The sequence below is a fragment of the Crinia signifera genome, chromosome 5 (assembly GCF_055691185.1).
Source record: "Crinia signifera chromosome 5, ASM5569118v1, whole genome shotgun sequence".
Taxonomy (NCBI): Eukaryota; Metazoa; Chordata; class Amphibia; order Anura; family Myobatrachidae; genus Crinia; species Crinia signifera.
Window position 1 is genome coordinate 134,710,272 of NC_139221.1, and position 26,953 is coordinate 134,737,224.

General features: G+C 40.5%; 1 protein-coding gene across 1 annotated transcript in view; it reads right to left on the reverse strand.

The window, feature by feature from the left end:
- The window catches only part of LOC146080608 (cadherin-6-like), a 286,402-nt gene that overhangs the window by 162,519 nt on the left and 96,930 nt on the right, over nucleotides 1-26,953 (reverse strand). Inside the window, exon 2 of the mRNA XM_083188080.1 lies at nucleotides 16,028-16,402. Within this exon, the coding sequence (XP_083044206.1) occupies nucleotides 16,028-16,261 (234 nt within the window). The 5' untranslated portion in view covers nucleotides 16,262-16,402. The remainder of the gene's footprint in view (nucleotides 1-16,027; nucleotides 16,403-26,953) is intronic.

The window sequence follows — 26,953 nt, forward strand, 5'->3', positions numbered from 1 at the left end:
TTGAAATATTCGAAAGGGCCAATCTTCCAATTTTATCAAGCGATTCTAGCACTAATTGGATGGAGAGATTGTCGGGCCAGGTTGATAAGTATAAAAAGGACCTCATTGCTTATAAAAAGAACAAAAAAGACCGCGTCAATAATGATTACGAACGCCATCAGGTGTACCCCTGGCTGACAGGGGGTGACACAGGCATTCGTCCGTTCAGAAAGAGGCAGTTCAATCGCTTCCAAAGGAATATCCGTGAGACGGACTCCTCTAGAGACGACGGCTCTTCTAACAGCGAGGTCGAGGGGGCAAAAAACTCCCAGGGTCGCATCCCAGGTGGGGTGCGTACCCGCAAACAATTGGCCAAAGGAGGAGACGCTTTACCAGACGTGGAGGCCAAAACAAAAGGACGCCCCAGGCAAGCAAAACCTCCGGCCAACAAGAAATAACCAACCCGATTTTCAACTTGTCAACTCGTCCCTTAACACCCCAGGAAACTCAGGTGTTAAGCAAGGGACTTAATTTCATTCCTACCAACAAAGTTGACCCCTTTAATATAAAGGTGGAGCAATTTAAACTTCATCGCCAGTTGAAATTGAAGGAATTTTTTCAAGACAAAGGATCACCGGCTGTTCCTGCTTCAACTTTACCTGCAGCAATCCGTAAAAAATCTAAATTTGATCCCTTGTCTTCAAATCCATCTATTAAGACTTTTAATCGCCTCATCGCACAAGACACAGCAGTGATATTGTCTTCTACTGATTCAGCCAATTCCAATTTCTCTGCGGCTGAGTGGAAAGCACTTAAATCTTTGAGCTCTGATTCCACAATCACAATTCGCCAAGCGGACAAAGGGGGTGGAATTGTTATCCAGAATGCCAGTGACTATCTTAAAGAAATCCAGCGACAATTGATTGATTCTGAGGTTTATTTACCGTTATCTAAAGACCCCTCAGTGGGTTACAAAATGGAACTGGACTCGATTTTGGACTGCGCGGTACGCGAGTCATTGATTGATGCAAGTACGCGAGATGCATTAGTCACACCGTACCCTATTGTGCCCTTGTTATACACCATTCCAAAAGTCCACAAAAGTTTGGTGGACCCCCCGGGTAGACCCATCATCTCTGCCCGGGGGTCATTGTATCAGCCCATTTCCATTTACCTGGATAGCTTCCTACAGCCTTGCGTGCAGGGCCAAGCCACGTATCTAAAGGACACTAATTCCTTGCTGCTGAAACTGAAACAATTGGGCACAGTACCTGAAGGGTGTCTGTTGTGCACAGTGGACGTCGCGAGTCTCTACACATGTATTCCACATGATGGGGGGCTCGCGGCGGTCCGTGCACTCATTACAGGCAACCCTCTGTACTCCGGCCCTGATATTGAATTGTTTATTAAATTGTTGGGCCTTACGTTACGGAGGAATTTTTTCATGTCAAACAGCCAGTATTTTTTACAGCTGTGTGGGTGTGCGATGGGGTCCTCTGTGGCCCCATCGCTCGCCAACAGCTTCATGTTCATCGTTGAGCATGAGTTATTCATCAACAATCCCGGGGTCAGCAGTCATCTGTTGCTATATACTAGGTATATAGATGACCTGCTGATCTTGTGGTCTGGTCCCCAAAATGAGTTGGAAAGTTTGATTAACGACTACAATGCCACCAGTTCCCCCATTAAATTTACTTATGTCATCAGTGAGGATAGCATCAATTTTCTAGATGTTAACATTAGATTGATGGGTGGTAACATTAAGACATCTCTTTATTGCAAGGCCACTGATCGTAACAATCTGCTCTTGGCGTCCAGCCATCACCCGGCTCCACTGAAAGCCGGTCTCCCGTTCTCCCAGATGTTGAGGGTACGCCGGATCGTTAGTGACCCGGGCGAATTGGATCAGACCCTTGACAACATGATCAATAAATTTCGGGAACGGGGTTACCCATTGGAGGGACTCTTAAAATCTAAAATGAGGGTGCTATCTCTTACTAGAGAACAAGCCCTTATTCCCTCTAATCCTAAAAAGAAAGCAGACAAATTCATTTGGGTTAACGCTTTTCACCCGAAAAGCGGCGACATCAGTAAAATGGCCAAATCCTATTGGCCCATGATCCGCACTGATCCGGCCTTGCGGTCTTTGCAAAATTCCTCCCTCATGTGTGCATACACAAGAGGCAGGAATTTGAAAGATTTTTTGGTTAAAAACGATGTGGTCGACATTCCTGCAACTCCCATGTCCACCTTTTTGGGAACTCCTAAAACTGGCTGTTTTAAGTGTAGTGGCTGCACTACGTGTGGCTACATGGTTGCAGGTGACACGTTTTGTCACCCCTTTTCAGGGAAACCGTTCAAAATCAGACAGCGGGTCTCATGTAGTTCAAATTACGTGGTGTATTTAATCAGTTGCCCCTGTGGCCGACACTATGTCGGCAAGACAATCCGCACTTTTAAAGAAAGAGCTGCCGCACACAGATCGGCCATTAAACAAGCCCTGCTGACAGGCAGCAGTGACCAGCCCGTGGCAAGGCACTTTGTTGCCGCACGCCATTCTTTGTCCTCCTTGAGACATAGGATTATTGAACAGATCCCCGTTCTTAAACGAGGCGGTGACAGAGGGTTGATGTTGAGTAGAGCTGAAAGCCGGTGGATTCACCGGCTAGACACCCTAGCACCGAAGGGGTTAAATGAACATGCAGGATTGTCAGTTTTTCTGTAATCCCTGAGTAGTTTACCTGTTCATTTTATGCATCAGTATATTTCATTTGCCTTTGTGGGGCATTTATAGTGTCCGTTTTATCTATAAGTGCAATGTGTGTTATACTGTACCTGTTTTGTGCCTTAATTAAGTATAAAGTTTGTTGCACTGCAGAGTGCTTCAGATCTTGTCCCGAGGTCACGTTTAGTAGTTGACCTCCCTGGGTATCAGTGTTTTTTAACTTGTCAATTTTTTTTCACTTGTACACTTATTTTGCATAGTATAATTTATGCATCTTACTGACTCATATTGAGCCCTTACATTTGTATTTTTCACGGTTTTAATCTCTTGTTATTTATCCCAGGTGTTGTATTGTGTGGGCAGTCCTGGTTTGCCCTTTTCGGCTTCACCGCTCGTCCATCTTGGATGACGTCATCATGCGACTCCGAGTGTGACGCTCGGTGCGCCGGCGGGGACGCCAGGACGGCATAAAAAGGTATGTGTGTGTTTGTATTATTTGGTACTCTCTGCACCTTGATAAAGGGACCACCAGGTCTCGAAACGTTGGACACTTATCCAGCTGCTTCTGTGTCATTATTTGTGAGTGCCGCCGTCCACGAGTATCCCATATATATATATATATATATATATATTCCAATATGCAGCCAAGAAAGCCTTATACAGTATACACTGCCACTCTAGAAATAAAGGGGAAAAAAATCATTACTAAAATAATTATTAATGTTTCTTTTCCTACTATTCATTTGCATCAGAGAATACTCTTTTTTTAATTCATGACCCATAATAGTGGATAATTGTATAAAGGTATAAAAATTTCCCCTGCCTAGTTTGATGACTCGTTTACATTCTACAGTAAAAAATAAATAATATCGCTAAAGGGAAATAAAAGGGTGCAAAAGGCTAAAAACTATCATATAGAAACATACTGAAGACTAAATTCATGATTTTGGAAGTCTTTAACTCTGCTCCCAAAGTGACTGTAGGCCACCACCAGTAATATAAAGGTGAACACAAAACACAAGTCTAATAAAAGAAAGTTCAGCAGAAGAAAACTGTTCACTAAATCAACAGCTGCGACATTTCTAAACTGAAATTTGAGCAATGAACGTTTGCCCCGCAGCATACTGTATACTTATAAGAAGAGGACAAAAGGCAAACATAGCACTTCCAGGGTTTTACCCAATGTTCTCTTTGGCACCCAAAGATGCTCTATTCTACCCACGGTAATACCCAGCTGGTAACAAAATGCATTCATTGGGTTAAATATTGGCACATGGATTTAATAAGAAATAGGATTATTTTAACACAATATAACATTTTGTCAATTTTACAATATTCATACTTATAAAAAATTGATATAATATGTAATATTTGTTTTTAATATGTATTATTTGTTTTACGTTGTAAAATGTCATAGACCTGTTATATGGTCTTTTCTGGCCTTCAAGATTTTTATTTTTATTTCATATTCATACTCAGCACCACAGAAGCTAACAGACCTCCACTAAATATTTATGATGGTAAAATAAGCATCCTCAATACAACTGTAAATATATTATTCAGTGGGTGGGAAATACAATTTAATGGAAACTGATAAATTCACTTTATTGGTCTTTTAAGTTTTTAAAGAGTTATACTCAAACATTTCTCACCCAGGGAGAGCAAGCAGTTCTCCTGTCACAAGGGGACAGTCAACATATGGATTCAATGAACCTGAACAGATGCAACTAATTCCCAACATAAAAGTAAATGCAATCCCTCATTCTCCTAAGAAGTTAGAAATTAATAATTGCCAACATTTAAAGGCACATACATGTAAATATAATTTTATTGTTGCTTTATTTATTCACTCATAGAGCATTATCAGTTACATGGTCATTGATGCAATGATTTTTAACTTATACCCCTTTCACATTGCACAAATTTACCGGGGTCATGCCGGTTTCTTGCTGGTTCGACCTGGTAATTGGTGCAATGTGAAAGGGGTTACCAGTTACAGCTAACCGGTAGCAACACGGCAATACGAATCGGCTAAAAAGAAGGGTTCTTACCGGTTCGTTGGTGTTTTGCTGTGCGGTGTGAACGGGTTAAATTGGGTCGAGCGACCTGTTTCCTGTTCACACTATGGAGGCAGTGTTTGTAGTAGCGCCAGCTTTAAGCGCTGCCTCCTCCCCCACCCCCCACATGACATCAGTGAACCGGCAATCCAGGGCGTTTCAGGTTTGGACCCAGCATTTGCGGTCTGAAAGCGGTATAAGACTAATTGAATTCTCACTAGATCGCTTAAAAAATGCCCCTACATCACTCCAGGTGTAGGGGCAAAGTGACAGCGATGTGCAGCCCCAAGCGTTGTAATCGTTCTGGCGATTAATATCCGCTGGATAAATGTGATTAATTGCTGAGGTTGCCAAGGTCAGGGCCAGTGTTCTCATGGAGTACATTGGCCTGACAGATAGCTCAGTGGCACATCGTTATGCAGCGCTGTGTGCTGAGCGATCTGAGCATTGTGAGCAATCTAGCATTGCTCAGAATGCTCATCACTAGATGCATAGGCCCCTTAAATCTCTCTGTGCATGTTAAGTTTGCCCCATTTTTAGTGCACATGGTTTTGCAAATTAGAGAAAGAGTTTGCTTTTGTGGTCCATGCTGAATCAGGCACTTACACCTGTACACTGCAGGATGTATTGGTAGTTCGTTTTCTCTGAATTTACCATAGGAGCATTTTTTAAATCTCTGCTTTAATATCAAAGACTTGCTTTACAGGAGGATGTACTGTATGCTGATATTCTAGCACTTTTTTAAATGAAAAAAAAAAAAAAAAAACTCTAGGAAATCTTTGTCCCAACTCTAATCATTAAAGAAGCAATATGTTCAAAAATCTACGAGGAGCTGCCATTTATTTTTATTTTCCCATTTCAATGTATGGCATGTACTAGATATGAAAGGGTATGTTAAAAAAAAAAATTGGAAAAAATAAAGGGTGAGTTCAATTAGCCACAAGAAATTACTGCATGTAAATAATGGAGGTAGCCTCTGCCATTTAAACCCCTGGGCATTTAATAGCGCTTCCCCCCATGATCCTGTTTACTCCCTGTAAAATTAGCATGATAACATGTTTTAACACAGAGTAATTGGTGAAAACATACATATTCTGTGTGTTATCAAGGTCAAGGCACCCATATGTTTTCAGGGTAACAGTGACTGTTAACAAGTTATCAGGATTTTTTTTATCTCTGTTAAGAGGCGTAAAGAAAAATTCCCCAGTAAAGCTGGGTACTCATATACTGATTTTGCAGTCATTATATTGATAGAGACATATATCTGCGGCTATTGCAATTGCACCTGCCGCTTCCTCCGTCTCTAACAGGCTGTTAGGGAATTGGCTGATTTATTAGAATTTTTATGTGGACTGATATCCAGATTTTTGAATATTTATCTGAGTCCACAATTGATTCTATTTGTATAGGTTTATATTGTCAGTGCAATTGACCCGTTCGGCGGTATTATGAGCGGCTGCTGTTTAATCTCTAATATGAGGGCTGTTTTTAAGATATAGTATAATAGCTGCTGCCCACATATATTTCACAATGATGTTATAAATAGAGATCTAGAGAGAGTGTGTCTGCGGCTAATGATCATTTAACCGCCGCTCTCTATATCTCTAAGCGGCTTCTTAAAATTTAGACGCATAACCCGTCTATATGTGCTGTAGGAGAGATCATGCAGCTATGGAATTCCCACATGGGCGTTCCAGCTTTGGTAGTAAAATCGCAAGAACGGCCAGTTTATCGATGAAACGTGCGTACACACTGCACTTTTGTTCCGGTATGGGCCCGTCCTGACGGATGAATATTAAACCGCACTGAACCTTCGACCGAACGAGTATGGATGGACAAGACTGTTTTTGCCCATTTATCGATTGTACAGAGGGAATCGGGACAGCATACACACCTATACAATTGAACGGCCGTTCGACCCAGAACGGAAGAAAAGGCCAGACGATTGTATATATGTGTACCCAGCTTTAGTCCTGCTGGTGGAGGTGGGGAATCATTGAACAGCCCTGGGGAATTATTTAGCTCACAGTGTATTCAGTTCCAGTGAAGTGCGTACAGCATCTATAATCAAGGATCAATCCCTTTCTTTATACGTAATATGCTGGTTAGATTAATTATGTAACCTATTATATATTTGTGCTGTGAGAGATAATATCCATATTTCTAGTTTTGGCAACCATATGGACATGTTCCAGTGGCAACAACAACAAGATTATCCTGACTTTTTATTTGTGTTTCTATGTACCTGGTGTCCTAAGCAGCTTCATACTGTATGGCTTATTACCTACATTAATGAAATAGTAAGAGCTCAATATTGAGAATAATCAAACTACTACAAATGATGTGAGAAGAAAGCAATGAGAACTTTTGGAAAGTTGTGTAGACACAACGGGGGAGATGTACTAAGATGGGAGTTTTGTTTCACATGGGATGTTGTTATGGTCAACCTATCATAATCTATTTCTTATTTAGCAACTTCTAGAAGATAATAGATAGTATCTGATTGATTGCCCATCTTAGTAAATTTTCCCTAATGTATGGACTTTATAATACCCTGCTAAAGGGTGTCCAATTGTCAAAAAGTCTATGGCTAGCTGCTTGGCTACGTTTATCCACGGAGCTCTTTATAGTCATGTTATTATAATGATATGTTATTTCATTTAAAATGAGCAATCAGAATACCTGCATACATGTAATTACCTTTTATTTGAATGGTGCAAATCATTTAAATGAATGTATTTGCTTATTTTTTCTCACCCCATTGGATTTGAACTCATCTCAAAATCCAAAGCCAGTATAAGCACTTTTGATGTTTTCACTTTTGTGAATTTGTTAAACTGATCCTATAAATTCACATTTTGTTACCCTTATCACTGATAATATAATGATTTCATTGATTTTGCCATTGGTGGTGTTTTTTTCCCCGAATTCTAGAAAACTGCTTATTTATGTAAATTTCCCTTTAATACATTTGATGAGTAAGAAAACAATTATAAATTATTAACTAAAAATAGCCATTTTTTTATCACTGCTGCTTTAATGTTTTTCCTTCTGTTAAGTTTGGAGCTATGCCATTGGCTCACTTGTCACTTGTGATTATATGCAGATGTTCTGCCATCTTCATGTTAAGATATATTATTTATGCAGTAAATTAATATCTTATTTTATACCTATTATATAATATCCTACTGCATCAGACTAGAGTATGTGCATGTTACATTTGCCCCACCTGTAGTGCTGCCATGGTTTTGTCCATTTGCTAAAAAAGCAGCTTTGTGAACAGGTCTAAATAAAGCCCCCATGTGCCCACACTTAACTCATAACACTCATTAGCCACAAACACAGTCTTTCTTCTCCTTCAGCCAGCACTTTTTCAATGCATAGCACTCTTTCTTGAGTCCTGTCAGCACAAGAAGTTAATGCCCTCCCATTTCCACCACTCCCCCCATGATCTCCCACCTTCTTTGTCATGGGAACGGGCGACAGAAATGAGAGAAACAAGAGGATTAAAGAGATGAAAGATTGAAGGGACATGAGACATGGGGTAGCAAAAATGAAAGCGAGAGTGAAGGACACATGGGGCAGAGAGGCTAGGGGAACATATGTTAAAGAAAAGGTGCAAAGATAGTAAAGTGTGAGCATCAGGAAGCATTAACCACTTGTACATGCTCTCCCAACTGCAAAAAAAATAAAGAAATAAAAATCCCCACCAACCATGCCCATTCAGGAAGTTGGGCTGCAAGAGTGATATAAATCAGACAAAAGGAAGGATAGAAATGAGAGAAAGTCATGAGGGTGACAGAAATGAGAGAGAGATGGGAGGGGGGGCAGAGATTAAAGTGAGGGACTGAGTTGGCAGAGTCAGATGGTGGTAAAATATGAAGATGTCATATCAGCATGGTCCTAAACGGTATCCAGACTTTAGGTCAACAGTTATTCAGGTGACAGTAAATAGGGTGGCCACTATTGATTGGCATGCATTGCCAATAGTTCAACATGGCCAATAGGTCAACATGATAATGGTCGACACAGCATACAGTAGTCATGATGGAGATGTAGCCAGGTTAAAGGTTCTAAGTGCCCTAACCTAATACACATGTAGCTCCCCTTGTAATGTTCATAAACACATGTGTATGAGTGCTCAGTTACTTGCCATTCATACTGCCCATGTGCATGTAACCAAGGTTGCACAACTGGCCTGTACGGTCTAATGCTTGTGGCATGTGAAGGAGACTTTGGCTTCAGGCTGCCCAGCTGGTGCTGCAGCCCAATGTACATATAGTAATGGTTCCATCATTCAGTTACATTAACACAGCCATCTGGCAGTCACCTATAATTACTAAAAATTAATAGATAAAATCTGACTGGTTGCTATGGGCAACATCCACTTTATAAACCCACTCTTTAGAAACAGGACTCTCTTTTTCAGATATTGTGGTAGTCAAATAAAAAAAATGTGGTTCCCTTACAGAACATTAAGATAATTCTCTGAGAAATGTAATCTCTTCTTTCACTGTTCCAATATACCTCTCACAGTTTTAGAAATATTACACATATAAAGATGAGGTTTGCTTGCTGTATTACATTAACTAGGTTATATGAAGCCACTGCCATCTATTTGCATTACTGAATTCAAATTTCCATTTGGATTACTCCAGAATTCGATCTGATTTTTACAGGGGAAAATAACAGGTTTTTTTTACCTAATTTAAATAAAAATGAAGCATCATTTCATTCATGTTTATATTTGATCACACATTATATTGAAAATATGATGTTTTAACTCAAGCTGGTTTTACATTGCAAAAACCTGCTTTCAACTAGTTTTTGTAAACGTTTTTTTAAATGGGTCAAAAGCCAGTTAAACCCCTTTCATATTGCATGTTGTAAAGGTATATTGCAGTTTCAATACCATTTTTGTACCTTCAGATTCAACCCGTTTCACCCATAGAAAGCCATACATTGTCATTTTAAAAGTTTTTTCCCTGCTTGTGGGCGGGGATCAAGTGTGGTTATCATTTGTAGCAAACACTGTTTCTGAGCTTTTCAGACTGCAGGGAAAACGGCTCAGAAACATGTAGGATCCTGCTTTTAACATGTTTCAAAATACTGGTATTTTGTAACCGGTAAATTGATTGTGGAGCTTTCATATTGCAGCTGGTACCGTTTTAAAGCAGTTAAAAATCGGCAATTTGCCGTGTTAAAACTGCAAAGGGGTATTAGTGTTACTTTATTTATTTATTTATTATTATTAATTAACAGTTTTTTATATATAGTGCACACATATTCTGCAGCGCTTAACAGAGAATATTTAAACATTCACATCAGTCCTTGCTCCAGTGGAGCTTACAATCTATATTCCCTACCGCATATACAGACACATATACATTCATTCTAGGGTTAGTTTTTGTTGGGAGCCAATTAACCTAACACTATATTTTTTAGAATGTGGGAGGAAACCAGAGTAACCAAAGAAACCCACGCACTGCCCTGTTATTTCATCAGTACATTATAACATAGTGTAAGAAAAGGGTAACATAACCTTACTGTACCTGCTATGATTTTAAACCACATGGCTACTTTTTTTGCACTCTTGTATATCTACAGTAATACAATATACCTTGTGTTAGCACAAATCTGGCTATTTGCATAAGTATGCATGCTTGTATACTTAATGTACCTTAGCGCATATCCTATTGTTTTTGAGCCATACTTACCTACTTTTCCTCCCTGGAAGAAGCCCGGAGAAGGGGGCAGAGCTAAAATGGTGTGAATTGCATCATTTTATCCCAACCCCCACCCAGCTGGTACTTAAATGCCCGTGATTTTTTACTGAGGTGCAGACAGGATGCGGGAGATATCCTTGCTCTCGTGGAGGTACAGGGGGTTTAACAAAAAATCATCAGCCTCTCACAACTTTTTGGAGTACGCAGCAGTATGCTTTTAGCTGTATGCATTTTGGGATGTTCCAACTGAACATATACATTAAATACACTTTTTTTTCAACATCTACATGAGGCCCAAATGTGTCACCATAAACTGACCATAATATCCAGAATAAACAGTGGCACTCCGGAGTCTTGTTGCAAAAACAGCGTATTCGTGAAAAAATTATTTAAACAATCATGTCTCCAAGTCCTTGAATATATATATAAATAGTCAGAGGTGCCGATTTATGTTTTTGCTGGTGGGTGCTCAAGCCTGTTAAAGGCTCAACAAGCAAATACAGTGGCCCGGCATTGGGACTCTGGAGTTACGGGCACGGGGGTGCTCATTAATTCCTGTGGGTGCTCGGGCCCTTGAGAACCCACAGAATCGGCACCTATGTAAATAGTTGTATATGTCAAGCATATAGATGAAAATAATATCTGTTGTACTAACATAGAACAATATATACAGTCAGCAGCAAAACAGTTGCCTCCTGCATCTCACTTGCTTAGTTTTCTTTTCTCTTCTCTGGATGAAACCCAGATAGGAGACACTGCTTTACACTTGGTTATGGTATAGGCTATTGTATAAAGGGGCCACAGGTCGAATCCAAATAGTCAACATGTATAGACAAAAGGTCGGTAAAAGCAAAATGTCTACATGGAAATCATCCACATATGAGTTTTTCTCTTTGTTTTGTTGTCAATTTGTAGATTTCATCATGTTGACTCCAAATTAGTGCATTGCATGCCCTTTCTTCACTCACCATGCAGTCGGAGTCCATGTGGAATGTAAATGATAATTAAACAAAACTTTATGTTGACCTTTTCATTGTGTCACTTTAACCATGTCAAACATAAGTATGTTGACTATATGGTGCTGAACTATTGCCTGTCTACCTACCAATAATAACTAAATATATTGTCGTACGCTCCTGAAGGCCACATAGCTCCATTTACCTAAACAGAAGTTTTAAAATATAATGCGACAAACAAAATGCTGGGCGTACTTTGTAAGTGTACCTTCTGCTATATTTCATTTTGTTCTTAATTCAAACTATAACTTTTTCTATTTACATAAATATGTTGGAGATGGATAATGCTAAAAAGACCTGGACATTTCTAGCAAATTTACAGATGGTAAGAAAAATAAACAGCCTTAATTTCCAAATAACACCTTGCTTAATACACAAATGTGTTGCAGCGTTGGAAAGTACATCACATGTTTGCCTTTGGCAATGACTCAAAAACTTGAACTAATGAAAATATCTCTTAGTTTTCTCCCTACACTTACCAGAAGTGACACTTAGAATAAAGTCATCATATACATAAACATATTTAAAAACCAACAAAACAAACAAAAAAATTAAGTTAAATTCAAATTTTCTCACTGTACTTGATTCATTAAAACTTGTCACTGAGCACAAGCATGGTTCAATGTTGAATTTACCATGTCATAGATTTCACACTGTTATTGTATCCTGTAGCTAGCATGTTATTTGGCATATTTATCAATTACTGGGATTTTGACCTGATCATTATAATTTCTTAACACTGCATTTGGTTTATCCAGAAATTATAAATAATCATATCCATGGACAGGCCTCTGAGAGGAGCTCATCCCTGTGATAAGTAAGAAGTGATTGGTTGACTTTCTAATTTACATGTGTCAGTGGAACTTTGCTTAATGTAGACCTTCGGCTCCTATAATGAGGATGTTAGCTACCAGGGTCAGTGGTGGTGCAAGGCACCAGAGCGCCACAGGCGGGAAGGGAGGTGGGCGAGATGCGTCTTGCTCCAAGGGGGGAGGGGGGCCAGCGATAGAATGATGCATCGCTCCACGGGGGGGGGGGGAGAGAGAGAGGGACTGGAGTAGTGTTGGCTTCAGGGGGGAGAGCTGGGGAGAGAGAGGGAGCCGCTCACCTGATCCGTGGGGAGGCTGCTTCAAGTGGCCGCCCTCCAGTGGCCGGCACCCTAGGCAAATGCCTAGGGTGGCCGCCCTCCAGTGGCAAATGCCTAAGGCTGCCTAGTGGTGGTGCCGGCCCTGACCAGGGTCAGTCTCCAGAATGCATGGCATTCCAGAGCTTGGAAGATTGGAAGCGCTACAGAAAATAGTGGCTGCTTAGTAATTGTATCATCAACTATGGTTCCCTAAATTCACATACATCCTGGAAATATTTAGCACTTCAAGGTAGCCATGAAAACATTGAAAATGTGTAGCACAAAGCTTACACTGCCCACTCCTCAGCAAACACCCTGTCAACAGTTAATTATGGGGTGGAAGCATCATGTTGCGGTTCTACGTTTCCACTGTGGATACTGGGTATCTTGTTAAAAAATTGAAGGACCATTGGTGCAAATTATGTAAGAAACCCTGCATCGGTCTGCTAGAGAACTAAAGCTAGAGAGACAGTTCTGTTTTTAGTAGGACAATAATCCCAAGCACAAGGCCAAAGTAGCACCATGGTGATTGAACATCATAAAGTTGAAGTTCCCCAATTGCCAAATCAATGTTCAGATCTCAGTCGAATTGAGAATCTTTGGCATTATTTGAAAATTGCAGTGCACAATGTCATTCAACCAAACTAGGGCCAGCAACATAAATTTTGGGGCCCGGTACACTGGTGTGTCTGGGAGCCCCCAATCCCACTCTCTGAGCAGCATATTTTTATTACATTGCATATTGAATGTGCACCAAACAAATAATAAATATTCACTAGGCAATGTAATAAAAATCCCTCACTATTGCAGGGGCAGAACAGGGAAGGGCAGGTAGTAGGGCACATTATTGTGCATTGCTGTGTGGTGCATCGCATGATGTCAGATCAGATCCAAGGGGGTTACAGCGGTGGGGTCTGAGTAAACTCCCTTCTTTAAATGCAATACAACAAAGGAAGGATAGGAAACCATTACTTCCAAACAGTGTGCCAACTTGGTATAAAGGTATAGTATACAGGGGTTGAATAGTTATGCAAGCAACATAATTTTTTTTAATCTGCATTAATTTGAAATCTTATTGGCTCACAAAAAAAATACAGTAACAATCTGTGTACATATAATTTGCGGTGGCGGCTCGTACCTTATGGCAGGAGAAGGGCTGCTGCTGTCCGCGATGCAGGCTTCCCCCCTGCTGCCGCTCCTCCTGCTCCCCACCACAGGCACAGCATTTCCGGCATCTTTATTATGATGTCAGGAGCTGAAACTGGCGCATGCAATATCAACTTTTGCACTGTGCATGTTGCCAGTGTCTATGGGCTGCTTCTATGGGCTGTATAGAAGGGAAATCACGGTCCTGGTGCCTGTATTATACAGAAGACATGCACCCAGACTGGCGCATGCTCAGCACCGATGTAGGTACTGTGCATGCGCAGACTCTGGATTTTATGGGCTACCGCACAGCAGCCCATAGAGAGGTGTCCCAGAGGGAGGGAACACAATCCAATGGGACTGCCTAGGTGACTGGCAGGTCAGGCTTCCAATAGGAAGTCACTGCCAGTCACAGTGAAGCCAGTGCAGTCTCATAGATACAGACAGTGGCAGATTTTGCCTGAGGGGCATATGTCACTGCATATGTAGATGTTTAATGGCTTTGTAAAATGTATGGCTTAGAATATCCTCTGTCACTTAGTAATAGTTCAGGACAGCTCAAGAGCATGCATCTTTAGCTATTTTATTAAATGCAACTACATGCTTTGCAAAAAATAATTCAATTGTACAGTACTTAACATGTCAACCATGAAATACATGAAAGCATATGTTTTGCTCCAATTAATTTTCCTATTTGCAATCACAAATGACTAATTGCCATAACCCTAAACAAGGAACATAATGTGTGTTATTTAATGCAGGATTATTTGTACTTGTTACATGATTATGTCCTCACATTAAAGATCAAAGAAAATCATATACAGTCTATATTCAAAACAGCATTTAGAGGAAGCATAGAATAGTTCAAAAGGGATAGTGCTGAATTTATTGAATTACAACTGATATTGACTGTATTCAACATCTGCTATTCTGCTCTGGTATTCAGGACTAAAGACAGCAGTAGCAGTGGATGAGAGCAGGGATGTTGAGACATATTGTGGGCTAAAGTGCTAGAGGAGGAGACCTGGCCACACATACTTGTAAAAACACTGACTGAAAATACTATGCTTTACGGTAGCACCTGGTCAGATTAAGGGGGATGTATGGGGTTACTGTACTTTCAGGGGGCCCCCTGTCTGATCGCTGTTACAGAACTATGTAGCTCATCTGATTCTTGTCCCAGTGCGTAAGTAGTATAGAGTAAAGTTCAGATAAAGAGCATCTTGTCTTTCCTGGAATGGGTTATGTGAGGTATGCACCATATTATACACCGGCCCTTCACAAGGGCCCCCTGTCGAAGTTTCCTGGGCTCCCAGAAGCCTTAATCCAGCCCTGCAGTAGCATGAGCCTAGAAGGGGGTACTCTACCTCACACATACAGTAGATGACCAGGGAAACCTCTAGGACTCACAGACAAGCCTGAGCCGGGTAATAGATCCTATCCCTACTCTCCTCAGTGCCCTTGGATGGGAGCCATTTGTATGATAGAAACCTCTACCCATAGTCTATCACGTTAAGAAATACTGTATGTTTTCCCCTTGTCCAACTTCTCTGCCAGAATTAATTGGAGAAAAACATATGCTTGCATTTGTGCTGTTGAATGCTTAGTGCAGAGTAATGGTTCAACCCAATGAACCATGACAAATACATTTCAATAAAACTTGATATTCCAAGAAAATGAATATAATGGATGTTTTTCTGCATTTTACAATTTATAATGGTTTACAAAATGTGATGAATACATTCTGAAAACAAGTGAGGCAGCTACAGGAAGTCTAAAAATGAATATTGAGGCTTATTTAAAAAAATAAAATAAAACAGAAACAAAAAAACAACATTAAATTATCTTCCTATTTTAGCCATTCAAAAATACCACATTGTTTTTCTTTACAAAGATGTCCAATAACTGCATATTTTACACAAGCCTCAAAGTGCATTACAACACCTGCAGATGAAATGCTGCCAAAATGTCACAGAAGGAATGATTAGCTGCAAACATTCTTGTAATTGGTTACAGGGAAGTTCCTGAATTGCTAGCCATGTATCTGGCGTGGCAGTTCATCTTCTCGCACACAAGACACTCATTTAGTTGCTGGTAGGTGGCAGATGCTGGTTTTGTAACAGAGATAAATTACATTAAGAGACTTTTTCTCTATGAGTGTACCTCAGCTGTCTCTGCAGCATGCTAATCTGACATGTATTTATTAACAACTAACACTGGAGCGAAAAATGTATGGTAGAAAACCACAATACCTTGCCAACATACTGATAATCTGTTCCTGTGTATTCCTCAAGAAGAAAAAACTGGTTCCACATCCAGCTCCTTTTCGAGCGGCTCTTTTCCATGTCGCTGTCTTTGTTGAACTGTTGATCCTCTAACATTGGCTCTGGGCTAGCAGTAGTCCTTTCTGGCAGAGGAGTAGTACCGCTTTTTGGGGGATGACAAACCCAAAAAACAAGTAATAATAAGCATTTAAAAGTTCTCATGTTGCAGTAGGAAAGACGTGAGCAGGAAGCATACAGAATTGAAGTTTCTCTTTAATTCCCAAACTGGGTTATGTGTTGTACTGTATTCAGCATCAATCTTCCTGCTGTCCCATTTCTAGGTCCCTGGCTCTCAATGGATATCTGTAAGAAGAAATTATAATTTGACATTACTGAACCTAAAAGTCTACAGTTAAACAAGCAATAAAACCATCTAAAGCATGCCTTGTTCCTTGCATTCCCTTTGAGATATATCCACAGTGATAAAAGAAAGCACATACAGTACTCTAAAAGCAATGTATATTTCTATTTAATACTGACTAATATCAAGTGTATAAGCTTAGCCTTTTGCTGATTGGTAAGCTTATAAATTGAAATCTTCCAATGTAGGCAATACAGCATGTACAGAAACTTCTTCAACAATGGAAACCCTCTATCATTTGTAAAAGTACTAGAAGTAAATGTTCAAAAAAAGTTAAAAATAAGAAAAAGTATTTGCCTACAGGGTAGTTAATATATTCGTATTGATTCAATTCAGTAACTAAGAAACTGGGTTGAAGTTTCACTGAAATATGACAGCATGAATTGAGTAACATCTAAATAGATTAACATGCAACATACAAATTTGACAATAGAACTATATTGTTTATTATATAAAGTTATTTTTGAATCTTGTTTATCTTAAAAATACTATTGAACAACGCATAAAAATACAGTATACATTTCATAATTCAGAATTCTCTTTAAATGGATTATTGTCATATTACCATACCTCCCAACTTTTGACCTTAACAAATATGGAAAAGGGGCTTATGCTAATTAGCCGCGACCTCATTTTCATACGAGAATAGACGCTGTGCGCATGCGCACAGCGTCTATTCTACTAGATTGGGGGGTCTCCCAACTGCCACCCCCCGCAGCGGGACAATGCCTGCCGCGGGTGGGACAGCGGGACAGGACCCGAAAATCGGGACTGTCCCACTAAAATCGTGACAGTTGGGAGGTATGTATTACCCAGCTAGACCCAATAAATCAATAAATAACACAAAAAAAACAAACATTTGTCTGCTACCCCCTACCACTACTTGTGTTGAAGTAATATATAGATAAAAGATAAATATTGGTGTTAGTGAATCGGTCCTGATGAAGTTAAAAATGTAAATCAAACTGGGTGTTCGTTGTCCAAAAGAAGCACGCAGGGAAAAAAACATTGCAGTTCACTGAATGTATGTACTGCATGTGCCAGTTCATCTACTAGTCATCATCAGCATGCACCTACACCTGCTCAATTCTAGTTACAAAAGGCATATTTTCAGAGATTAGTATTGTTCTAAATTATGTGGAAGAATCTGAAGCTTCAATTTCGCCACAAAAATCAGGAAAATCTCCTAGACTTGATGTCGTTACTGCAGCATATTATAAAAAAATAGTAAGTCCAAATGCTTTGAAATCTAGTCTGCTACCTTCTGTGTTTGTGCATGTGTGAGAAAGAGATGTAGTTTCACTCTCTGACAGCAGATGGCAGTGTTTCAGAGACTCACGGACACTAGACATATATATAGATGATGGATCCCACCTGCATTACCTGCTATATCTGGAATGGCAAAAGTCATTAAAAAGCCCATCAATACAGATGGTACAGGTCTTCCAGATTTCAAACTTGCTACTTAGCTACTCACCTCTCCCAAATTGCTTCCTCTCTATCTGGAACATCCTCCTGGCTTGATATTGAAGCCAGTTCCTGGATCAGACCTCCCCTTAGATGATTACAAAATAAATGCCACCCTCCCTCCTCCAGCTTCCCTCCTACTCTTAAATTCCTACTACTCTTAAATGATCTCCCCCATATCACCCTTCAAACCTATATGGAGTCATTCCTGTTTTCCAATAGGCTTACTACTGACCCACATGACTCTTACCTTTTCTGTGGACTTTTGGTCATATGGGCATTGGATTTCCTTACAGAGTTATAATTGAAACCCTTTGCCCAGCCCCTCAACGTCTTGCACTGTCTACACTTCTTCGTGCCCTCACCCCCTTTGAATGACTATATAGGTTCCAACCTTTGTAAAAGGGAATGATCTCCAGCACTATAATATACTTACTGACAAGGCTCTTTCATAGCCTTCATGATTCCTTTTGGAAGCTAGAGACAGTCTATTGCCATATCCTCCATTTTCACGGAACTTAAGGAAACCTTGTACAAATGTTGTTATGGTTGGTATTGTACTCTTGTAAAGCTCTCACAAATGTTTATTTCTGCCTCACCTATCTGTTTGAGAAACTGTGGCCTCTGAGGTCCAGGACCTGTCAAATTCTTGATGTTTTTTGGTCCTCAGTTCATACTCCGTTATTTTAGACTCCAGTTCTACCCTTAGATTTTATTTTGTGTTACCCTCCACCTTTTCTTTTCAAACTATCTAAGAAGCTTTCCCATATTAATGGGCTCAGTGGTTTTCCAAAGAACATGGCAACATGCAGTAGTTAATGAAACCCTGGCCTTACCTCTCCCCCACACACTGGAACATCCCACAATCATGGCTCAAACCAAGGTCCCACACCCCCTCAGCTTCAACGAAGGACATTCCCGGGACTCAGTAACTGTAACATGCTGATAACAAAAATGGCCTGTTAGGCCCTGCTGCCCTGGAAGTAGCAATGATCAGGATGGCGCCATTGATGGCTGCCTAGGTGCTGTGCAGCTCAGTCAAATATATTCTCTGTGTCTTCCCTGTCCTTGACCATCACCCTCCCCAGGATACATCTAGTGTATATCTGTATATGTTATACTGTATATCTGTTCTGTTACTGTTTATGTGTTACCTACCTGGCGGTTGCAATGACCAAGTGGCACTACTGATGGCAGCCTAGGTACTGTGCAGCTCAGCCAAAATATGTTCCCCATGTCTTTCCTGTCCTTGTGCATCACCCTCCCCAGGGTGCATCTGGTGTATATCTGTACATGTTAAATAGCTGTACTGTCACTGTTTTCTTGTTATCTACCTGGCTGTTGCACAGCAATCCCCCCAACAAATTCCTAGTATATTCAAGTATGCCTGGCCAATAAAGTTGATTCTGATTCTGAGGATGAAAAAAGACATTAGTCCATCATGTTCAACCTATATGATATCTCCTGTCATTTAAATGACATGGATGACGTTACTTAATATCTTTGGTACTTGTTTCCTAGCACGGCGCCCATCCCATACCATTGCATACCTTAATTAGTGGTATGCGATGGTATGCGATTTTCGGGTCCTAAGATCCGCACTGTACAATTTTAATATCGCATGCAATGTGATTTATAATTTACAGGCACCCTGATGGGTGATTACTATGTTAAATGCACCCCCATTGTTAACGCCACCCCTACTATCAACGCAGTGGCACGCGAGGGGCAGCGGTACACGTCCTCCGACCTTTTCATACCCCCACTATCCACGTCGGCGTGGAGTTGATTTTATATAGCGCGGTGAGCGCAGCGAGCCACCGTGCCCGAAGCGTGGCGAGCCCTGCGAGGGGACGCGGAATACATGTGAAGTTATCCGCGTCCCCTCGCAGGGCTCGCTGCGCTCGCCGCGCTTCGAGTTGCCGTTCATAGTGGCGGTGTTGTTAACAATGGAGGTGCATATAACATAGTAATCACCCATCAGGGTGCATGTACAATTGAATCATCGTTTTGATCGCATCGATCGCATTGCATGCAATCTGGTCGCATGTGATGCGATCAATGTGATCAAAAACGATTAAAATCGTGGGCGCCGTACTAGGAAACAAGTACCATATCTTTTTAAGAAATTGAATCATGTGAGATGGGGCAGACCATTTTCTTCTTTCTTCATTCACCCTTCCTTGTTCTATTACCTCAGATAGGTACTTTTCTGACAAATTATGACCTCCTGTGCACCATTTGATGCTTCTCCAGATGTTCTGTGTTTCCTTATACCTATGTTCCCCTGTATCCCCCACCCCTACTACAGTTTTTCATTTTATATTATTTGTTTTTACATTTGGTTCCATTTATTTTTTTCTGATTACTGTATTGTTTCACATTTGCTTTCATTTGTTCACTTTGTTTACTCTCAAGAGCTTTTAAATACTGATTATTTTTAAAAGGCATATATTAACTTATGCCCAGGTCTATGACTGCATTGTCCTCAGTGAATATTGTTCTCTTGAGAGCACCACTTTACAATCCAGGTAAAATCATAAATCTAGATTCAATCAAAATGTTCAAGATTGTGAACCGCCGGTACATGTACTTAATTCTGATGCATTGTAGGGTGAATACGGGAAGACTTGCTTTGCAAATGGATGTACATTCAACTCTGCATCACCCTACCAGCTTCTAACTTTCATTTTATTCTAGCACATCCTACAAAAGGACATTAAGAAGCTGATGAGTTGATGTGGGCAACTTCCCTACATTAGCTCTATCGAATATTTGGTATTTATTTAGATATCCCCCATTGTCATTTTAAACCAGCTGGTGGGACATTTTAATTCTATCAGAAAACAGAAAAAATTGAGATCTACTATTGTCTAGCTCTGCACGACTCCCCCCCCCCCCCCCAATTTCTACTGCATCCTCGCTCTTTGCTTCTCTCAGCCCTATTATAACCACCATGACATTAATACATGCTGCTTTATTCTCCTAGGTACAATTACAGGAAAAAGAAGACAGTACAATAATAAGATCTGCATGCTCTAGAAAGAATCAACTATATATATATATATATATATATATATATATATATATATATATATATATACACGCACACATACATACACATACATTCATACATACATACTAACTATTTTTGCTGAGGATGTCACTTATATTTTTAAATACTTATCTGCTGGCATTGGTATGATGCCTACTCTGAGCATTTAAACAACCTTGCAATTTACTGCTGGCAAAGGTAAAGAGTGTCAAGTGTCTGCCCAAGCGATCGGAAAATGAGACAGTGCACAGGGGTTACTGTATCCACAGGAACAGCAGAATGTCCTATTAGAAGCTACCAATTAATGGCTATGACAGAAGCAACTGCAGTAGTGGTTGTATTTTTAGCACAGAAACATGTAGTTAAGCAGTTCCCAAGAACACATCTGCTTTTTATTTCATTAGATGTGACTAATCAGCTACTACTTTCTACCAACTACAGAAGGCTTCACAATTAGTTACAGCATTGTTACCGCCTTTTAATGTCAGCTTATGACATATTCTAAATATTATATAATGCACTGTTAGAAAAAGTAGACAGAAAAAACAAAATCACAAAATCACATTGCTATAATAAAAGAGTGATGATTTTTGTGGATTTATTGCAAGCTTCAAAACTCTTTAAAAACATATTCACTCTGCAATAGTTGACAATACTGTATATAATTTGTGTAATTTGCCTTCACAAACAAGGCTCAAATAAGCATTGATGGTAAATATAGCACATTCCTAATTAAGTACTGTATGTGTCGACTGTAAGGGAGTGTGGAACGTTTGGTCAACAGTGTCTAAAAGCCAAAAGGTCGACCACTATTGGTGGACAGACAAAAGGTTGACACTTCAAAAAAGGTTGATATGCATTAGATGGACATGGGAAAAGGTTGATATGTTTATCAGCGTTTTTTCGTGTCAATGTTGACATGGACGACGTAGAAGTGTAACACGTCCCCTTACATGGCTTGCTGCGCGCTCCATGCTTTGGGCATGGTAGCTCACACACTATTACGTTCCCCCTCTATGTTCACTGGGATTAAAAAAGTATGAACTGGTCGGTTTAAAAAAAATCATGAAAAGCCCATGGCGACCTTTTTCCATGTCGACATTTTGCTTTGTGATGACCTTTTGGACATGTCTAACTAATGCATGACGACCTGTTTAATGTGTCGACCGTCTGCCTATCAACCAATAGTGATCGATTTTTCACTGTTGACCTAATGACCACATACTGCACCTTGTAAGGTAGAAGATAAGTAAGAAAATAAGCTTTCCACAGCTAATCACATTTATGTGAGCTATGCAAGTGCCAAACTGTACTCTCTTCATTTTCTTTTCAACTGTAAAGTTATTGGGCAATAATTATATATAAAACATTTTAAGAAGGCTGGCATAATTATAAAGTCAAGCACTTTATAGGTTAATAAATCCTATTAATTCACTTGTCCCACTCACTTGCAGGTCATCTTAACACACTTCTAAATATACAATAGCAAAGGTATTAAAAAAAAAATCAATATTAATATCTAAGCAATGAAAATGAATTAGTGCTTGGCTGTTCATGAGTAACCCATGCAGATTTCAGACCTAACAAAAGTAGGCCATTTAAAGTAATAAATGACCTGTAATAAGTTATGGCATGTTCTAAGTGGAACAATAATTAGAAGTTCTTTAAAATTCAAATGATGTAACTTATGGATGCAACCTATTCCCCACACTTGTACTTTGTTATGGCCATTTCGGTGTTACTAGTTTCAGTGATTTGCTATAGCTGCTAAGGAGTCCCTGTTAACAACGCTTATTATCCCCCTTGTGGCAATCCCTGAAAGCAGAGAAAAACAAAAACCCATGAGCGCACATGGTCTTTTTATCTGCGCTGATGTTCACTCATCCATAGTGTGCTGTTGCTGCTAATAAGTGACTTAAGGTAAGATGTTTTGCTAGTAATCTTTATGTACAGTAGTTAAAGACATTTGTTTAAATAGTGTGTTTAGGGTCCATCATAATTTGTCTAATGGAAACAGACATCCAACAAATATATGTAGTGCATACAAGTTGCAATCGAGTATTCACAATAAAATAACATGTATTACTTCTAAAACATATATGCTTAGGAATAAATACACACAAGGTCAAATAGCATTTGGAATTTATTGCATAGGAATCACATTTGCCATGTATGTACAGGGCAAGGCCCCATCCCTCCTTGTCCTTGCGATACCTAAAATGCAAACACTTCACAGAATGGCAAAGTGCTTACATTTGTATTGTAGCCCGCTACCTGCGCAGCCTAGCTGCAAAGAGGCTGCGTGTAACTTCATGGAGTGTCATGGAGTGTCTGTGAACCACCTCGAAAATGGTCTGGCCACGCCTCCATCCACTTCACCCAATGCTGCATCACTGACCACCCAACACCACCTTGCTGTCCCCCCAGGCCACCTCCACGCCTCGATGGCATTGTTTCAGGATGCCACCGCAGTTTGAGCCCTACTGCAGCGGGGATTCATGTGCAGAAGTGAAAATATTACCGTTAAGCAATTTCCTCACTAGCCGACAGGTATTGTATCAAGTCCAATGTAATATCACATTGAATATAAACTTGCAAACCTTTCCAAAATATATTGCTACTAATGTTATATAGAAATATCTTGCAACAACAAGCATTTAAGTACAGACACACCCATATGTGGTGACAGACATGCCCCCCACATTCAGGTAAGTATGGTTATATTTAATGTAAGTGGAGCACACATATATTTAAATGTTGTTTTATAATGTACAGTATGTACTGTAGCAAATTATACGGAAGATAAAAAAACATTAAACCTCTTCACAGAAAGCAAATCTTCTTGGTTCAATTTTTAATTATTCAATAATTATTTCTATGTTTCTAGTAGACAGTAACTTTAAACATGACCCATTTCGCTAAGGACACATTATTCAGTTTTATATTCCCTAATTTGAATAAAGTTGGGATAAATGAGATTAATGAGAATAAAATCAATTTAAATATAAATGACTTTAGTTACTTAATAAAGTCTGTATTAGTTTAATAATGATAAAAAAGTATTCTTTCTAACCTCCAGGTGTATTTGGCCATTGATACTATATGAATTAAGAAAAATCTGCCCTTTAGTTCAATCATTTAAATCATTAGTAATACACATATACATACAGCAAGTGTTCATTACTGAGGCATAAGTATAAAACTATGGGTCACCACAGCAAGTCCCACTCCTCATCAAAAATATATGCTTAATTATGGAACATGTAAATGTTGGACAGAAACTCGCAGCTCATGGAAAAGTCTGTGTAAAATTGGCAAAATCGGTGGGCCATGTGCAGAAAATACCTTTTACTTCCAGTTAGCGGAATCAGTGGGTTTCTGTGCCTGAGCCTGAATTCTGCAGGGATGTTAGCTAGCAATTAGCTGCGGAGTTTAACTGAATACCCCTAAATACCGAATAGTCTGAAAAAAAAGTGTCTAAATTATTTAGCAATTACTATATTGATAAAACCAATAAAAAGACAAATAAAGAGGTACCTTTGCAATACATTTTCTTGGGTACAAGTTCTACTGTGGAGTAAGGCAGACTGGATATACAGTATAATGAATTCTGAATCCTTTCAGATAAAGTGATATTCAAAAGCAGGCTGGCAAATTTTAGGCTGAGTGAAAGTACTGGACCATGAGCAGAAGCCAATTCATAAACGATCATTTTAAGGATTGAACCAGGGGGTGATTTAGTGAAAATGCATATTTACCAAAGAAAGCAGTTACTGAATGCAGGCCCGAAACTAGGATTTCCGGTGCCCGAGGCAAGCAAATAATTTGGAGCCCTCTCCCCACAAAAAATTATATATATATATATATATATACTGTATATACTGTATATGTGTGAGTGTATGTATATATGTATGCTATAATGACACATTACACAGTACCACACCTCCCCCCACCCACTGGCAGTCAAACACATACATAGGCCCCATCGCAGCCCAGAGACCCTGGCTTCCACCATAATGGCTGTGATAAACTGCGGTAATCCCTGGAAGCCATCCACCCAGGCTACCCTTGGGATAGCACAGCCCCTGGTAGTACGGGCAGACCTCACCCTCCTCTACAGCACCGTACTGGAGCTGCCCTGCCCAGGCTGCCTCCAATCCCTCTAGGCCTCCCCTCACTGCTCGTACCGTGGGGTCTCCTCCATCTGCTCTGATAACTCTGTAGCCCTCACACAGCCTCTCCTGTCATCACTGGGTCCCGCAAGCCACAGAGCCTTCTCCCTCCTCCTCTGCGATATGTCCCCAGCTGCTAACCTGCTGGCCATGCCTCACCTGGCGTCTTGCATTCAACGTCACCAAACCTTGTCAAAACCCCACCCAGCTGTCATCCAAAGGAGCCAATCAGCAACACCTTATTTTTGCTCTGCCCAGCTGTCACTGTTTTGAATTCTGCCCAGCTGGCGCCAGTTGTCCCCACTGCCAGTGTTTCACAGCAGGGGTAGTGCTGGCTCGCTCCCAACCTCCCCGGTAGTTACGGACCTTTTGAATGGGAAATGGCTTATTTTTATGAAACCTACATAAATTGATTACCTAAAAAACCTACTGGAATTTTTTAATACCAATAACCACTGCTGGGGAAGGTTTTTTACCAATAGTAGAAGCGGTATAACTTGGCACAACATAATGCCATTTTGAGATGGAATTACCAGAAAGGTAGCATGGGAAAATGATTCATATACAGTATAAATTAGATATTAAACAAATGTAATGTCTTATGATATAAAAAATCATATCCTTACATTAAGATTGGGATTCCATAAAACAAGAAATTATGGGTCCAATTTAAATCTGTTCACAGAGGTCTGAATTCTGCTATGTCTCTAATGGTAGGCACTGTTCTGTTCGGCAGGTAGGTGTTCCCTGTGTGATCAACTGTACTGTCCCTGCTTATATTGTCACCTACCTCACTTCTGCAATGACCAGTGGCTCCGCTCATGGCTGCCTAGGCGTGTATGTGTTCCCATGTGATAACTGTACTGTCCCTGCTTATACTGTTACCCACCTGGCTGCTGCAAAGACCAGTGGCGCCATTGATAGATGCCTAGGTGCTGTGCAGCTCGGCGGGTATGTGTTCCCGTGTCATTACTGTACTGTCCCTGCTTATATTGTTACCCACCTGGCTGCTGCAACGACCAGTGGCGCCGCTGATGGCTGCCTAGGAACTGTGCAGCATGGCGGGTATGTATTCCCTGTGTGAACTGTACTGTCCCTGCTTATATTGTTACCCACCTGAATGCTGCAATGACCAGTGGCGCCGATGATGGCTGCCTAGGAGCTGTGCAGCTCGGCAGGTATGTATTCCCTGTGTGAACTGTAATGTCCCTGCTTATATTGTTACCCACCTGGATGCTGCAATGACCAGTGGCGCCACTGATGGCTGCCTAGGAGCTGTGCAGCTCGGCGGGTATGTGTTCCCATGTGATAACTGTACTGTCCCTGCTTATATTCTTACCCACCTGGCTGCTGCAATGACTAGTGGTGCCGCTGATGGCTGCCTAGGCGCTGCACAGCTCAGCGGGCATGTGCCCACCCGCATGTAATGTCTTAATGTATGGTATTTCCTCCCCCCCTTCACCCCTGCTTGATGCTGCACTGAAATCCGCAAAAAATTCCTAGTGTCCTCAAGCACACATGGCCAATAAAGTTAATTCTGATAAAGTTCATTCTCATCCACATAGTCGCTCAGTGCATGCACAAACCCACCAAAGCAAACACCTTTGTAGCCTATTACACTCGCTGGGACATTCAGAAAATAATTGACAGGAAGAGGGGAGTGATCGCTGGGGTTCACCCATGAAACATAGGTGTGTCCCCAAAAACAGTGAGTGTCCCCATAGAAACGCTGAACAGACACCTGCAAACGCACGTGTACCCCTGCCTGCTTGAGGTGGGTGGATGATGTCACATGATGT